This window comes from Atractosteus spatula, chromosome 11 (genome assembly GCF_055471065.1).
Source record: "Atractosteus spatula isolate fAtrSpa1 chromosome 11, fAtrSpa1.hap1, whole genome shotgun sequence".
NCBI classification, from domain to species: Eukaryota; Metazoa; Chordata; class Actinopteri; order Semionotiformes; family Lepisosteidae; genus Atractosteus; species Atractosteus spatula.
In genome coordinates, this window is record NC_142716.1 from 49,206,912 (window position 1) to 49,224,580 (window position 17,669).

At 44.7% G+C, this 17,669-nt stretch overlaps 1 protein-coding gene across 1 annotated transcript in view; it reads left to right on the forward strand.

The window, feature by feature from the left end:
* The window catches only part of cep112 (centrosomal protein 112), a 144,963-nt gene that overhangs the window by 41,866 nt on the left and 85,428 nt on the right, over window positions 1-17,669 (forward strand). Inside the window, exons 10-17 of the mRNA XM_088927448.1 lie at window positions 2,089-2,188; window positions 4,972-5,090; window positions 5,721-5,864; window positions 11,374-11,528; window positions 12,680-12,809; window positions 13,053-13,145; window positions 14,002-14,061; window positions 15,569-15,648. Of these exons, the coding sequence (XP_088783574.1) occupies window positions 2,089-2,188; window positions 4,972-5,090; window positions 5,721-5,864; window positions 11,374-11,528; window positions 12,680-12,809; window positions 13,053-13,145; window positions 14,002-14,061; window positions 15,569-15,648 (881 nt within the window). The remainder of the gene's footprint in view (window positions 1-2,088; window positions 2,189-4,971; window positions 5,091-5,720; window positions 5,865-11,373; window positions 11,529-12,679; window positions 12,810-13,052; window positions 13,146-14,001; window positions 14,062-15,568; window positions 15,649-17,669) is intronic.

A 17,669-nucleotide genomic window follows, 5' to 3' on the forward strand; every position in this document is an offset into this window, starting at 1 on the left:
GAAATGCGTAAAGTTCTCTTCCAGTATGCGACGTGTGTGTGTGGTGTAACTGGAAATTTAAACACATTCTTCAGTTTGAAAGAGTCGTTGCAGGTTGAGTTAGTCCTGGTCGCCGGATCCCCCACCACAGACAAGGCTTCACTCAGGTTCCTTGCATTACATTTCCCAGGCTGAATCACAGACACTGAGGCAGCTGATCTGCACTGCAGTGTCACACATCAAAGGCCTTCATAAAGGATGTTAATATTTGCTCAGGTGCATCTTTCCGTCCCTTTGCATTGCTTTTGAATACATCAGAGCAAAGATGATCTTCTGAAGGAAGCATCTCAGTGAGAATTAGGGGTGGATGGCAACCCCCCCTTCTACCCTTCTCTCCTGGGCCTTGTAACCCCAGTTCTCTGCTCGGCCCCCCCCCCCCCCAAACTCAAGTCAGCTCTCCAGGCCGTGAGCTAGTCCCTGGCCCTGTCATGTGACTCAGACAGCTGAACACACTGCCTGACTGTCTGGGAGCTCTTTTTGGAATGCACAGCAAAAGTTGATGGACAGCTTATATTCTGTCTTGAGGAAAAAATAAAGTCATTGTGTATATACAGTTCAACTGCATATTAGAAAATATTGTGTTCGGGTATGAACATTTTTGTTGTGCCCATTGGATTGGTACAAGAATCCTTAACCCATCAATTTCCCAATTTCCCATTTGGAATGGTAAAAGGTTAAAGACTCATTCATTCTTGATTCCTTTGATGGAAGGATAGTCCTGTTCAGGGGTTGAACAGGGCTGAATAATATGCTTGTTTTAGCTGATGTGCAAACCATGTTCTGTGGTGTGTCTGATGAACAACTTGTCATGGCCAAAACAGTCCGGGTCAATATGTTTTAAATGCTGAATTTACTAAAGGCGGCTTTAGATGTCTCTGTTTTCATTTGGTTGACCAAGGCATATAGTGTATAAAATTCCATGGTAAGATTTGGAATGTCAGACACCACAAAATCTGCCACAGACAGGAGTTTATAGCAGTCCTACAAGTCTTGGTGAGGTCAAGGTTTCACTCCAGCATCTCTCTCAAAAATCTCTAGCTGCCTTTTTTCAAGAGAAAGCAGATTTCATGGGCTTTTCCTCTTGCTCTCCTTGAAACAGTGCCACCAGGGAAGAGCCAGCTCCTTATGAGACACTGCTTTTCTGCTGTGCACGAATATGGTATTTGATCTACTGCTAGTTCTTCATGATGCCATTGCATGTAAGAGGGACGAAGGGAATCCTGCTTCCGGAGGGATCTTTCATGCTTCTCACTGTTCGTTGACAAGAGAGAAAAAAAACTCAAAGTAAATATGTGCGTGAAGCAGTTTTAGTAAAGGTTCACACAGACCCTGCAGCAGGAACCTGCACAAAAAGATGCACCTGCAGAGTCATTAATGGTTTTCTCTAGATTTTCCCATTAAAAAAAAGGTTTCTTAATAAAAAAAAACTTTAAGATAAGCTCAGCTGCTCAATTCCCCTTTTCAAATGCTAAAGTTTTTTTTTCCTTTAATAAAAGTATAATTCATTTGACAGTTGAAAAAAGCTAAGGGAGCTTTGTGTCTTTGCACAGCTCAGTGAGTCTAATCCACTCTGTGTCTTTTGGGCTAACCTAATGCCTCAGAACTGCATGGCAGGAACCGATTAGCAGGAAGGTCAGTGGGCTGCTATGTCAAAGTTATTCCATTTTGTGCAATACATGTGGGGGCAGTTATTTACTGGCACCGTATGATGACCCTTTAGTCCTCTTTACTCTTAGAAATTAATTGGCAGAAGTAGTAGCCAACCTACTGTAAAACAAAATCCCTTGTATGAAAACACAACAAAGGGGAAGAACATGCACGTGGCAGCCTTTGTACGGTTTGTTTTTTCTGTGGTTAGACGTGACACCATACTTTTAAACTTCTTTTTAAAGAAGTTCTGCTGAACTGTATGAACACTGGTTCTGGATCATTGCCGTTATCTTGTTCAAATCTAGACCATTGTGTATATACTTTTTTAGAGATGTGTGCCTTTGAACACAAGAGCGTGTGGTTTGGAACGTCCAGTGAAATCTGCTCGCTTTGTTTCAGATTTTGGACAGAAAGAACAATGAGATCGAAGAGCTGAAGACTTTGTACAGGAACAAGCAGAAGGAATCTGAAGAAACCATTCGCAAGCTAGAGAAAAAAGGTGTGATGTGCCTGGACTTAATCATAGTTAGCTTTTGATTGTATGCTGTTGGCTTAGAGAGCACATTCTCCTAGCGAATTTCACACATACACAGCTAACAAGTTCACATTGGAAGTGTGGCCATCTGTTGGGGCACAGACACTAGCTATGGGGCATTTATGAGACCACAGCCATGCATATACAATGCAATAAATAGATTCATAGAAACACGGCACACAGTGTAAACAGAGCAGTGTGAGTTGCAGTTTTAAAACAGAACACATGGAGTCAGTCTGTGGAGTTGATATTGTAGAGTGAGTCGGAATGACACATTTGTTTAAAACAGTGCTTCTTCTCTGTGAAGAAGTAGAGTGACTGAACTGAACATCACTTGCCGTCAGGGTAGGGATGTCTTTTAGGATTTGTTACTTGTCATTTCTCTTCAAATGGAATTGCTTTCCGGCTGTAATAAGGAGCTTTTGGGTAATTGCCATCAGGTACCCAGTGGGTTAAAGTACAGCCCTCTCAGCTTTACACTGCGTAACACTCTCCTCAACTCCTTAACACCAAAACGGCTGTAGAAATTGCAGTGCAGTAATGATATCTGGTCCAAAAACCAGAGGAGGCTGCTCTGCACTTCCAGCTTGGTAGGATTTTAGCAGGTAGTTGGTCTGGGGGTCCTGTCCAGCTGTGTCTGGAGTGATGCAGCTCTGCAGGACGTGCAGACTTGCCTCAGTGTGACTGTGACAGCACATCTGCACGGCGCTATTCAGTGTCCCATCTACATGTGTCCCAAAGACAGGTTTCTGCACTGCAGTTGTTGAATAGGCAGGTTACCTTTAGCAGCAACCTAAATATAATTGCATTATGTAGTTCAGGTGGGTAGCTGCGTCAGCATGCGTAGGCTGCAAAGGAACAAGTAATAGGTTTATTCCATGCTGAAAAAAAGAAGAAAGAGAACACAATGTTTCGGCCGTGGAGCCTTCTTCAGGTGTGAGAGAGACAGGGCAGTAGGCAAAGGTAAAGTAGCAGGAGAACAAAGGTTGGGAGGGAGGAGGAGTGAGAGGCGGGAGTAGGGGACAGAAAGAGAGGCCTATCAAGAGGTGTGAAGTCAGAATGGGTGCAAAGAGGTGTGAAATGAAACTTCCAATGAATGGAGAAAATTTAAAAGAACAGTAGTCTGTCGTTAAGGGAAGGGAGAATGTGTAATCCTAGCTGCAGAATAATTTTAGTTTCGGTGGTCTTTCTGATGTATGAGTTCGGAAAACCGTCTTTGAGAACACAGACGGAGAGATTAGAGTGGTCGTGGCCGTCAGAGGTGAAATGAGAAACAATGGGCTTGGAGAGATCTTTAATCTTCACAGCCCTGACGTGTTCTCTGAAGCGGTCTCCGAGTCTCCTTCCTGTTTCTCCAATGTAGATGGCTGGGCATTTACTGCAAGAGATACAGTAAATAAGGTTGCTGGAGGTACAAGATGCTGTCTGGGTGATCCGGAATTGTCCTGAGGGGCCTTGAATGAGTGTGGTGGTGGCTGTGTACTTGCAGGTGATACAGCGAGTTTTGTTGCAAGGAAAAGTGCCAGGTGTGGATGGTTGTTGAGGGCGGTCAAGGGAGCTGTGAACAAGGAGGTTACGCAGATTAGGTGGTCGGCGATATGAGATGATAGGGCGATCAGAAAAGAGGGCCCCAATGGAGGGATCATCCTGTAGGATGGAAAAGTTGTGGTTAATGGTCCTGGGGATAGGAAGTGTGTTAGGGTGGTAAGGAAGCACCAAAGGAATGCGGTTGTTACGGCGGGAGTTCCTGATCGGGTTGATGGTCCGGGGGGTGTTTTTGGCTCGGGCAAGGGCCCTGTCAATCACACTGCTGGGGTATCCTCTGTTGATGAAAAAGGAGTACCTTTCGAGGGCTTGGTTCTCGAAGTCGATGTCGTCGCTGCATAATCGTCATAACCTAAGGAACTGTGAAAAAGGAAGAGAGTTTTTAGTGTGGTTGGGGTGAAATGAGCTGTACAGGAGGTAGCTGTGTGAATCCGTCGGTTTGTAATAAACTGAAGTGGACAGTCGGGGGTAGTTAATAGAGAAGTTGATGTCTAGAAACGGAAGAGTAGTGGAAGATATGTTAACCGTATATTTGAGGGACGGGTGGAAGTTGGTGAAATGGTGCAGGAAGAACTCAAGCTGATCGTTGGAGCATGTGGCGGCACCAACGCAGTCATCAATATATCGTTTGTAGAGGTCAGGGACATAGCCAGTGTAGGAAGCGAAGAAGCATTCTTCTACCCAGCCGACAGACTACTGTTCTTTTAAATTTTCTCCATTCATTGGAAGTTTCATTTCACAGCTCTTTGCACCCATTCTGACTTCACACCTCTTGATAGGCCTCTCTTTCTGTCCCCTACTCCCGCCTCTCACTCCTCCTCCCTCCCAACCTTTGTTCTCCTGCTACTTTACCTTTGCCTACTGCCCTGTCTCTCTCACACCTGAAGAAGGCTCCACGGCCGAAACGTTGTGTTCTCTTTCTTCTTTTTTTCAGCATGGAATAAACCTATTACTTGTATAATTGCATTATTAACTATAATCCAAACAAAAGACTATAAAAGTCTCTATATACAATATATTGTGCACTATCAACTACTTGTTTCTCTCTCCCAGTGTATATGATGGATGGGGAAGGCAGTGGGTTTCTGCCCTGTGCAGAGGGTGGACGCAGAGGCCCAGGCAGGCTGGGTGCCGTGTCTGTCAAAGGCAGCAGGAATTTCCCTGCCCCATGGCCTGATGGTGTCTGTCCTCTGTTTCAACAGTTCAAAGCCTGGTACGAGAGTCGCAGGTTATCCGGGAGAGCAAGGAACAGCAGATTGCAGAGTTAAAGAAAATTTCAGACCAAAGTGCCGATTCTCTGAAAAACGAGTGGGAAAAAAAGGTAAGGAAGCTCATCTCAGGCCCACGTTTTCCGATTTTCCCGGAGAACTGCACCACAGTCAACAGGGACATCATTCTGTATACTGCAGCAGTTGTATGTTACATAGCAACAAAGTCTGTTCGGTTTTAAAACACATTTTCCAATGCAGTGGGATTACTGAAATATTTTGGTGGATGTTTGGATGTGTCACTGTAAGAACTGGATAAAGAAAGAACAGCTATACGCATTTCAGAATGTATGCACACCCAAAACTGTAACAGTCAGACATAAAGCCATGCATTGGCCTGAGAGATAGATATCCAGTTTGCAGTAGGGTCTGTTTCAGCATAGACGGGTTAAAATGGCAGTGAACAACCGCATTCCTGCAGGCCTGCATTCTCTTTTGGTTTACTTTCTCTCTGAGCCTTTAATGACCTAATTAAGTTGATGTTCAGCATAACTTGACCAATACAGCACTATTCAATGGTCTTCAGCTGTTGATAATAATAAGACCTGTGTGCAGGTAAACTGTGGACAACTGGATGGGTTGATTAGTTCTGGGGATGCCATTTTCATCGGTGTTGCAAAGATGCTGAAAGGCAATGGAAAAAGCACTTCTTCTTCTTCCTTTTTCCTCATCTTTGCTCCCAGTTGCACAACGCGGTGGCAGAGATGGAACAGGAGAAGTTTGAGCTGCAGAAGAAGCACACGGAAAACATCCAGGAGCTGCTGGATGACACCAACGCCCGTCTTGCCAAGATGGAGGCCGAGTATGGCGCGCAGACGCAGGCCACGGTGAGGACTGTGGGCTGGGCTCACAGAGAGCAGAGAGGGGGTGGGGTACCGCCAATTAGTCATGCTCTCCACCCTCTAAATTAGTGTAATCTCATTAGTGGCTCAACTAGAGCAATCGAGGTTTCCTTAGTCCAGAATGGCCTTGCCAAGTTATAGCCCAAGCCCAGAAGAGTCTGATTATGAACTAATAGCTCTCTTCGCTTTAACCTGACCCCTGTTAGCTGTAAAGGCGAGTAGAGGTCAGCAAGTTCGAGGATGTACGATGAAAGGGACCTCTTTGCTATTTCCCTTCTTTCTCTTTTAGATGGACTTTGTAGGGAACATGAGCTATAGCCCTCTCTCTGTGCACCATCAGTCAATATACAGTATCTCAAGATTTAATTAGGGCTGAAAGCCATTTACTGAAAAAAACAGTCAGATACCCTGATACCCTATCAGGTGCAGAGTTTCATCTGACCCTCAGAATTCAGAAGCCGGACTGTTTAGTGCCATAGTGCCGTTTGATTGCTATCTGGAATTCATCAGATTCATGCTAACCCATTTATAATCCAAGCACAGGCAGACAATTCTGCTGGATTAGTGATCGATTAATCTTGCCACTGTGGTAGTTGTGATCCCCGCTCCCTCTTCTTATTGCCAGCTAAAGGTGTACTGCCGAACACTGTGGGAAGAGTGCGTTAAAGGCTGCTGGTGCCATGGTGCAACCACAGGAAAGCGTGGTAGAGAAAAATCAGTGTGTTCTTGTGGCTTGCTGGGTCGGAACATCTCCTGGTTTGTGTAAATTCTAACTGGACTGACTCCCCCCTGGACAGGAGCTGGGTCTGTGCCTCCCCCAGCAATTCTGGTACCACTCTGGCTGCACTGGAGTGATCAGGGTGCAGAGCTCTGCTTGGTGATGCATCGTCTAGTGTGCCACTGTGAGCTTGAACCCACATCCCTTCAGTGAGGAGTCTGCAGTCCGGTAGAAAGCCCAGTTAACTCCAGTTCCTGCAGTTCCCGCCCCAGGGTTTCTGGCACAGCGTTTTAGCAGAAGAGTGACATGGATGTTGATCAAAATCTGCACCTGTCTGTGGTATTAGTCCTGTGCATTTTCTTGATTTTCTTTTAAGAGACAGGTTTTTCCCCTGACACCCTGAAGTTTTAATAATAATAATTCCTTACACTTATGTAAGGCTCCACCACCACCAGTGTGCAGCCCCCACCTGGATGATGCGACGGCAGCCAGAGTGCACCAGTACACTCCCCACACACCAGCTCTCAGTGGGGAGGAGAGCAGAGTGATGAAGCCAGTTCAGAGATGGGGATTATTAGGAGACCGTGACTGGTAAAAGCCAGGGGGAAATTTGGCCAGGACGCTGTAGTAATACACCTACTCCTTTTGAGCACAGACCACAGAGAGTCAGGATCTCACTTTTACGTCTCATCCATAGGACGTTGCCTTTTTTTACAGTATAGTGCCCCTGTCACCATACTGGGACATTAGGACCCACACAGACTGCAGGGTGAGCGCCCCCTGCTGTCCCCACTAACACCTCTTCCAGCAGCAACCTTAGTTTTTCCCAGGAGGTCTCCCATCCAGGTACTGGCCAGGCTCACACTTCCTGGGCTTCAGTGGGATGGGGGGCACAGTCGTAAGCTGTGATAGGGAGACCCCCCCCTCCCCCGCAGACCTATGCATGAGTCAGTCGCACACAGGAGAGAAAACGTAATAATCTGTGCAAACGCAGGAGGGGAAAAGGGATGCAGTCAAACGAAACTTCATGCTGTCATTAATGAATATTGCATTTTTTAAATTAGCATTCATCGCTTGTCACAGGTAACTGTAAATGCAGAGGAAAATGGACGCGGTCTGTCAGCAGGATTGAATTTAAGAACCATCAAAAGCAGGCAGATCCAGCCGAGCAGCCCCCAATTTAATAATTAAACAAGGTAGAGTTCAAGGCATGGCTGAAGATGAAAGAGGATTCTGTCACTGGAAATTAGTTTCTCTTTTTTCTGTTGTTAGTTTAGGCTGATTTTCTCCCTCTTCTCTGCTGTTCTCCTAAAGTTTGAGGATGTCAATTTGTCAGTTAAAGCGAGCGCGAGAGTTTGGGTAGTCGCTCCCCGGTTTTGTTTTTGGCATCTTGATGTTTCTCTCTCCTTTCGCTCCTTTTCTTCTCTTTTTTTGGTCTGTTTCTGGGCCGCTCAAGCGTTACCTTGCTGGTGCGAAAATTGAAAACTATCAGAGAGGTGCAGCAGCTGCGATGATGTCACAGGAGAAGGCCTTGGCAGTCTTACAGATGGGAGCTTTTGTGTGAGGAGACCGTTTTCCTCCAGCTTTATTCTTGAATGCTTTTGCAATGCTCAGGATTCAAAATACATTTTAAAACCAATTGCAGTGTTGTTTGTAGACCAGTTGTAAACCCTTGATGATAATAAAATTACACTAGAGACTTTTGTGAAAATATTTAAAAAATCAAATTGAACAACATTACTTTAATCCCCTCACAACAATAGCAAAAAAAGGGCACACAGTGCAGGCCAGATGACATCACTGTCTTCTGTCAGGGCTGTAAAATTCTGGTAATCTTTCATGCTTTCTTTTAAAAATACACATTCCTCTATTTAGTTTTTCACCCTTATTAAACGGGACTTTTTTTCTCTGCTTCCCACTGATGGGTCTGCCCTTGGCAGTGGACACAAAGGATCCATCCCACTCTTAACTCCACAACGCAGGTTTGCCCTGTTTCCCTCTTGCCTGATTGCCCGGGAGTTCGAATTGTAAAAGAGAAATGCCCAATGTTTTGGACAATCCCATCGGAAACACGTGACCCCTCCCTCCCCTAAGCGCACGTACTGCGGATCTGTGCTGGTGTGGGAGTCTGCCCACAGGCACTCAGATGGCTGCTTGCAGCTCCCCCGACGGCCCTGCAGCCCTGATGGCACCTCCTCCGTCAGCAGACTTTTATCTTTCTGCCGGGGCTTTGATGGCGATTTCGCAACAGCTACTTTCCGACGGGAAACATTATTTTAACATCCCAAACGTTGTCTGCACTGCAGTAACTAAATATGGGATTTCGCAATGCCCCCACACTGGGCAGTCAGGATTCTCCAGCAGTCACTCAACAACTGACATTGTTACTGCTTTTGGCTGGTTCTTACGTTTTTATCTAATTGGCAGGGTTTATTCACCTTTGATGTGAGTGTGCTCTAGTGTCCTGCGTTAGCCCATTTTGACACTTGTTCAACGACAGCTGATAGTGGGTGCAGTGCTGCTCAACTGTGAGAGCTCTGTCGTTTCCTGGCCAGTTGACGTCATGTTTATCCTGTGTGCTGTGTCCACTCGGAGCCAGGGTCCTTTTGAGGTGCATTCTCAGCCATGAGTGACTCTCTTACTTCTGTCTCACAAACACTAAATGGGATGTGCAATGGTGCATTTTTTATTTATAGTAGTAAATTAAAAAAATATATGTTCTTATGAAGACAGGATATTAAATTAAATAATGAATACATTTACCAGAATCTGCCAGAGATCCGAGTTTTAGAATTGACTTTTAGAAGAGCCTGGTTTTTAGCAGGCAGGTTACGGCTGCCCTCTAACTACAGTACTCTGTGCTGAACAAGTAAGCAAGCTGATTGAGATTTGTGGAGCTCTCAGTCCTCTGTGTGGATTGACACTGTGATGTCATGACATTGTTCCTTAGGAAGTGAGTTTTAAATTCCATTTTATGGGTTTAGTTTGTCTTATTTTTACACTTATTCAAGAATCTTAAAGCACAGTACCCTTAATGTACGTCGCTATTTTAGGTGGGGGATGCTGAAGAGGAACTGCAAACTCATTCAGAATTTGTCAGGTTTGTAAAGAAGAGCTGAGAGTCCAGATACTTTGCTGGTTTTAAAACTGTTGATCTAAATCCCCTTTAAGCCTAGTTGTAGCTGACCATTCCCATTAATTCGGTCCTTTTCCAGCAGTGCCATGTGCTGTAAGCTGAATCTTTAATCAAATGTCATTCATCAGGTGTATAAACTTGCCTTGTGTGCCATCTTTAATCCTAGCAACTCTGCACAATGAGTCTTCAAACAGCAGTTCTGGTTTTACCGTAACTTTCTTGTGTTCTTTGGGCAGTCCTGAACTTTGATTGCTAGATCATAAACATTTTCCTGAAGTATTGTCTTTTGTTTTTTCTGTGTTTGGAACAAAGAGGCTAAGAGTGCGTAAAGAATACGTCAAATACCTAAAAGAATGAGTCAGATACCTGAAAGCTTTGAAACCTTGTTATCTACTGTTTGTATGTGTGTAGCATGGAAATCTACACACACACACTGGATCTGGCAGAAGTGATGGCCGTCCTGGCTGTGTTCTGGAATAGTCAGACCTTTCCAAGTCCTTTTGTGTTTTTCCGAATAAGAATTTCCTTTCACATTCAGATTTCTGTATAGAACAAAGTGCTTACAGCAACATCAAAGGTGACTTTAAAAATAACACCAGATAAAATCTGAAAGGACTTTAAAGCGAGCTTCTAAACACTGCATGAAACTGGAATTCGATTTGTGGCCCATGGACTGCAGACCCGCTTGCCCTGAATAGAAATAAGTGCTGCTGAGCTGTACAGGAGCGTATGTTTGGAAGCCCTGTCAGGTAACACTTTCAAGAGTGAAAGGGCTCAGCCTTGGTTACGTTGTAGAGAATGCACAAAGGATTTTTTTTTCTTTTTTTCTTCCTTTCATTTGGTGTGGGGATTTTGAAAAAATACAGAATCTCCTGTGAAGTTGTGAGTTTTTCATAACAAACAAAACTGAAGAAACACCCACAGTGTTTTGCAAAATGCCTCTCTTTGTTTTTCGTAATTGCATATGTAGGCCGTTCATTTTTTATGAGTTCAATTGTTGAAGGAATTTTTTTGTTGTGGCTCTGGGTTGGTTTGACCATAATTATTGTTGTTTAAACAGTGGCAAGTGTCTAATTTCCCTGTTCTGTGATTCTAGGTGTTTTTCTGATTTATAACTAGTAACGGTCAATGATTAAATAGAGCTCCCATTCTTAGGTTCAGTTATCTTCAGTAATAATTTCTGTTGCAGCTTGATATTTATGAGTTAGTATGTGTAAGTATGTACTGTATGCGCCCTGACGTTCTTGCTCCTTGAGGGTTGTCCTTGGCAGGTTGGCCAGGAAGGGGGAGCAGGTCTATGGTACACCCTCTACATTTCTGGAGAATTGCACCTGGGCGTTCTGGGTAGGCTGACCATATTCCCCAATGCTGAAAACAGGGAAATCTGGGTTTGGCACTTTCTGGGACAAGGTGGGGTAGGCTGTGCCATTGCAGCTCATTTGCTTTTTGGAAAACAGGACAGATAATTCATTTTTTTAAAACAAGAGCTGTGACTCCAGGGACAATCCTTGAATGTGGTTTCGAGCAAAAACGGGATGTATGGTCAACCTTGGTGTGGGAGACAGAGGAAACTTTTTTCCTGCCGCCGCAAGCCCTCCAGTGGCTCACTGGGCTGTTGTCTTGTGTCCGTGCGTCTGCAGGACCAGATGGTCAAAGAGCTGGAGGCGCGTGTCCAGCAGCTCACGGTGGAGGTTGAAAGCAGCAACGCGCTGCGGCAGAAGGTGTCCCAGGAGAAGGCTGAGCTGGAGATCCAGGTGGCAGGCATCAGCGCTGAGCTCCAGGAGGCCTGCCGCAGGTGAGAGACGGGGCTCCAGGGACCCTGACCTCAGGGGGGGTTCTGGTGTCAGCCGCTAACTCCGTGAAAGGAACACTGGGCCGCCGAGCCCCATTCCTCTTCATACCCCCCAGTATTTCTCACCATCATCAAGAGGCACCGATATAAAGGTCCACCTGTCTGTTCTGGACATTTAAAATCGGAAAGAGTGACTTTCTCGGCCCTGATGAGTGTAGTGACAGTAGATGACTCTGCAGTAAACCTACCCAGGAGCTGTGCAGCAGTGTATAGTGATCTTCTGTCCGGGAGCACCAGCTGTGTGACCCATGTGATTTCTTTCATCCACTGTCAGGCCCTGCCACTTTGGTGGTTTCAAGTCCTAATCCGTCTATGTAAAGGGCGGATTATATACTCATTAGATTCTTTTCACACATTAATAGGTTTGGCATTGACTTTTTTAAACGTGTATGGTTCTTAATACCCATTCTCCTTAATATCTTGTGGACCTCTTGCAAGGAAGTAAAAGTTAGAACTCTCATTGCTGCCCTTAAATAAATAATAGTACTCATACATTACTTACATCTCTCTTTTTCCTCCTTCGGTACCATATTTAACTGGGTGTGATTTTGAAGTCCTGAAGTTCAGTTTTGAAATATTTATAAATATGCAGATTTGTCTGGAAACTAGTATTGGATGCTGACAGTCTGTTAAGACCAAGAGATTTGCTGAAGAGCATTGCTAACAGCAGACCTCACTGTTACTGTTGCAATGTCAGTAGACTTTTGCAGGACTGGAATTGGGTAGTCAGGTCTGCTGCTCTATGTCATTTCTTCTGATCCCGTCTGAAGCCTCAAGTCCCAGGAGGCTTGCGTAAAGTAATACCAAACCTTATTAACTTCTCATAGTCAAAAGGTTTAAGCATTTTGTATTCTTTTATGCTGAATTATTTCTTTATTTGATGGGATAATCAGTTCTCTGCATCAGGACTATTCAATGTGAACTTCAAAGGATGTAGCTCTGTCTTTTTTAATAAGCAGCTGAAGACTTAAAGTTAATAAATCCCTACCTTTGCACTCTTACCATGCAATGCTGGGTCGTACCAGTGGCAGGACTGCAAAGACAGGGCGTTATTTTTGAGCTCAAAGAAATCTGATATCCCTTCTGTGTCAAAGGAATAATTCCCTCCTGAAGGAGAAGGATCAGCTCAGCGAGCAGCATGAACAGAGTGTTCGGAGGATGCAAACCAAGCGTGACGCGGACCTCAGCCACCTCCAGCAGGAACATGCTCTCTCGGCAGCCAAGGTAGTCCTCTACTTTAACCTAAGTGCGAAAGACTGCACAATACGTGGACTTCCCTCTAAGTCTGCTTGAACGTTTTCAGATGGAATTGAATAATTTATAATTTAACAAGAACAGTGACACTTACAGTAATTCAACCTAGAATGTGTTCCGCGTAAGGTGAATATTATAGGTGCGTATCAGAAAAGAAGTATGTTAATAATCGTGTAATAATCCTGTAGTAATCTGTGTGGTCTCTGACTCCAGGCCTCAGAGGTGATTGAAGAGTTAGAGAAGATGGTAACCCAGCTTAAACAAGAGCTCCGCGACACTGAACACAGGAGGCAGAAACAGCTGAGGGTGAGTAGGGGTCAGTTAGCACTGTTAGGCCCCGAAAAGACTGAGAGCACTACTCATGCTAGTGCATTCTTCCTCCTCAATTCAGTCTCTCACTCAGGCCCTGTATCACCAACGAGTCCAACAAGCCAGTGACCCCACAGTGTGGGACCAGCGAGCAGGCAGGGTTAGAACCCCAGACCCTGGTGCCACCAGTATACTGCCTCAAACCCACTTAGCCTCTCAGGCCCCTGTGCTCATCGCTCAGTGCGGTCGAAATCCGACACAGTAATAAAAAAGCCTCCAGAATGTTATAGCATCCACGTGCTGCTCACATGGAGTTCGTGTTTGTTGTGCTGAATCGGTGACTTCTTATCATTGTAAAATGCTGAGCAGAGACATGCAATATGTGAAACTCGTTGGAATAAACCCGACAACCACTTGAAGATGGTTCTGCATCCAAAATTTTGTGTTTCTCCTTATTATTTTTTAATAAGGAGGTTTGGTATTTCTTGTTCCTTAATTACAATAAACTCCCCTTTTGATTATCCAGAGCTTTTTTTTGTAGAATCACCAGTTATTACCCCCCTGTGGGGCTCAGCCAACTGTGTGCTTGGGGGATCCCAGTCCTACTTGGCTAATGACGTGACCCAGCCTCGAACCCACAGCATCTGGATCACAAAGCCTGACCTGGGCAAGCTGCCTTACTGGCCGATCCGCTCTGGAGCCCTTCATAAACTTGTTGTATTTTGCTGTGCTGACATGGGCTTGGCAGAATAAACAGTCTAAAACTCTTAAAACACTTAAACAGGCTTTAGCTCGTAAATCCACATTTGAATTTTCTGCCTATGAAATGACCTTTTCTTGCTTCTATTTGCAGGAACAAGAAAGCAAGTTTCATCAAGAGACATCAAACTTGGAACATATCCACGACAAAAAGGTCCGTTTCCCAATACAAATGGCTTTAGATTTTTTTAAAAAGCGAATTCGTTTTTTGGATGCATTCTTGAACAATGATTCAAATTCATAGTTTTAGTAAAGCACTTTGGTGATCTGTTTGCATATTTCATATTCAAGGAGTTTTTAAGCAGTTCTGGTGTTGAATATCCGAAGCGACGAAAAGCTGGAAATAAGTATTCTTGATTGTGAAGGTATCAGTTCTGAATCCATTGACCTGGAGAGCAGGTTTTGCAGAAGTCAGTGCAGAGGGACAGGTAGAACACCAGGGGCAAAACAGATCAGGTGCCTTGATCAGTTTAGGATGTTGTAAAAATGGAACAGCTTTGTCCGGATTCTGTGGTCTGATTGTGTCGTTGAGAACCTGGCCTGTAAAGATCAAAACACACTGATGGTGGATCAAAGACGGTTACACGTTGTAAAGGGGGAATTGTTGCCTAATGAATTGGCCTAACCTGCAAAATCAGGAGATGGGTGGTTGAAGTGTGGCTCATAGCAGGAAAAGCACCTGGTCTGAGCCGGAGGCGTGCTCCTGCTGTGCCAATTAAGCTGTAAAGAAAAGGGCTTTGCTCAGGTGCACATCTGCAAGGAAGCTGTATAGTCCTTCAGGCCACTGTGAGCCTGATGCTGTTTGCTGGACTTCACTGAACAATTCTTTAAATGTTCATTCACTGGCTAAAATATTAGGTACCTCCATTGCACTGGATGAAGGCTAAGTGTGTCTGGCCTGTGTAGTATGAGACAGGCTGTTTGATTTCCCTGGCTGTAACGATCCCCATTTATCCATCCCGCTACCAGCACACCATGACCTGTGTCTAAGCCTCATCTGAAACTGGAAGCATGGGATGGGATTGGGCTGCAAGTATTTCAAATCCCTGTAGAATAAACACTGTATTTGAGCTGTTTTCTGAGTTGCACCAGTTATTTGATTGTATAGAAGGTTCTAATATTTAGCAAGTGAGTGTATAATATTAGGGTTACTGTCACTGTTGTAGCTGTTTACCCCCAGTACTAGTTTGCTCAGGTTAAGATAAAACTGGCTTTTCTACCAATTACATATTACACCCCCGTGCTGAGGTGAATGGGGGAAGGGCTTTTGATGACTGACTTCAGCCCAGTGGTAAACCACCATCAGGAATAGGTTTATAATCTGCGCTTGGCAGGTGTGTCACAGTTGTGTTGTATTCCTGCCGCAAGTCCTGCACAGGAATTGTAACTGGCGATAGGTTTTGGCTGACACTATGAAGGAAAGCAGCGTGTGACTGAAACTTGGCTTTAAAGCCCTGAAGAGGGGCAACTGGTGGTGTAAAGCAGTGTCTTATAGGAGGTAGAAGAGTTTCACTATTAAATGCATCAGAAGAGGCATTATTACCTGTGTTTCTGTGGCACATTTTATGATTAATTCTCAGTTTACTGGTACTCTAAATGCAGCAGCAGTGGTTTCAGCAGGGAACAGTGGGAAGTGACTGTATTCGCCTTTACCCTTGCAGGTCCGCGCCTTGCAGAGCGAGGCGGACAGAGACAAGGCTGATGCCATGAAGAAGATGGGCAAACTGGAGGAGGCCCTCAGGTGAGGCCTGCTCCCAGACTCCTGGTTTTTACTGTGTGTTCAGCCAAGCAACTTAGAGACAAATGCAAAATACATTCGTCTTTTTGTTATGCCAGCAGCTCTAAAGTGTAAAAGGCTGTAAAGTAAAAAACTGGGAAGCTTTGGGATAGGATCTGTGGAAGTCTCTGCTCTTCTCAATTTTAAATATACTTCTTTGCACAAAGTGTGGGAGTATGGAACCGGCTGTCCAGATGTGCTGGATACCTTCAGCTGGCAGACTTGATCCTTGGATCAGTTACTGTACTGACAACAACCAAATGGGCTACATGTATCGCCATGGAAAAATGCCCTCCTCTTATTTGAAACCTTTTTATGTAATGTACCAATATAAGAAACATTAGTATGCTTTGTATTAGATCCTATCCCAAATGTCATATTTTCCTTCTTCTGCAGTTGTATGAAATAGTACTAAGATAAGATAAGATCACTTTATTGTATTAGGAATTTCTTGTATTAGGAATTTGTCTCTTTTCGCTTACCCCAGCTTGCTCTCCATGAGACACACAGACAGGGAGAGACGCTGGGGCTCAGAGCGCAGGGTCAGCCATTTATACGGCGCCCCTGGAGCAGTTGGGGTTATGGGCCTTTCTCAGGGGCCCAACGGAGTAAGATTCCTCTGCCGGCCACGGGAGACGAACCGGCAACCTGCCAGCCAAATGTGCAGATCCTGAGCCACAGAGCCGCCGCAACGACCAAAGTAATATCAGTGGGGAGAGCAGAGTAATGAAGCCAATTCATAGATGGGGATTATTAGGAGGCCATGATTGGTAAGGGCCAATGGGAAATTTGGCCTGGATGCCAGGGTTACACCCCTACTCTTTTCGAGAAACGCCCTGGGATTTTTAATGACCACAGAGAGTCAGGACCTTGGTTTTACGTCTCATCCGAAGGTGCCTGTTTACAGTATAGTGTCCCCATCACTATATTGGGGCATTAGGACCCACATGGACCGCAGGGTGAGCGCCCCCTGCTGGCCCCACTAACACCTCTTCCAGCAGCAACCTTAGTTTTTCCCAGGAGGTCTCCCATCCAGGTACTGACCAGGCTCACACCTGCTTAGCTTCAGTGGGCTGCCAGTTGTGAGTTGCAGAGTGATATGGCTGCTCGCTGCTGGTAACATTAAAGTTACCGTTGTAGCTAAGGGAAAAGGTATAGGGCTTAACATTATGAGATATTTGATCATTAAACATTTGTGCAGCCAGAGCCTGATGTCATTTGAGAAAATTCGCTGAGAGTCATTAAACAGTAAGCAAATTCCATTGGTCAAAAAACTCTTCTTCATGCATGAAAATGAAAAATCAGTACATCACAACTTTGCTGAAAGACTAAAGTGAAATCCCAGTTCATCCCTCCTCTACCTTATAATAATAATAATAATAATAATAATAATAATTGCTTACACTTATATAGCGCTTTTCTGGACACTCCACTTGAAGCGCTTTACAGTTAATGGGGCTCCCCTCCACCACCACCAATGTGCAGCCCCCACCTTACCTGCAGACTCTTGGTATTTCATAGTGAAATGATGTAAAATAACTGGGAGGATTCCTCAGGAGCAAATATGCCCCTTCTCTTCATTTAAACACAGTTCATCCCAAACCGTCTTTGAACTCTCCAGGTAGAGTAGCATTTCAGCTCCTATGTGATGCAATAAAAAGATAATAAGTACTCAGGAGAAACAGAAACAAGAAGATAATTGCAAATTATAGTCAATATTTCCCAAAACCTGGGAAGGACCTCATTCTCCTGTCAGGCTGTGTTCCTGAGTCAACAGCATGCTATCTCTGGGCTCTGAGTGAACTTTCTCTGATGGTCTGTTATCGCTAGCAAGGCAGAGCTTTAGGAGCCCAGTTTAACCACAAGAATTTTGTGGCTGAATGTGGAAGTCGTTAGACATGGAAGCTTTTTGGGCAAAGCAGCTGTGATATAATTGTGAATGGGTGGTGGGGGCTCTGTTCTCTGACTTTTGTATACGTTGTTAA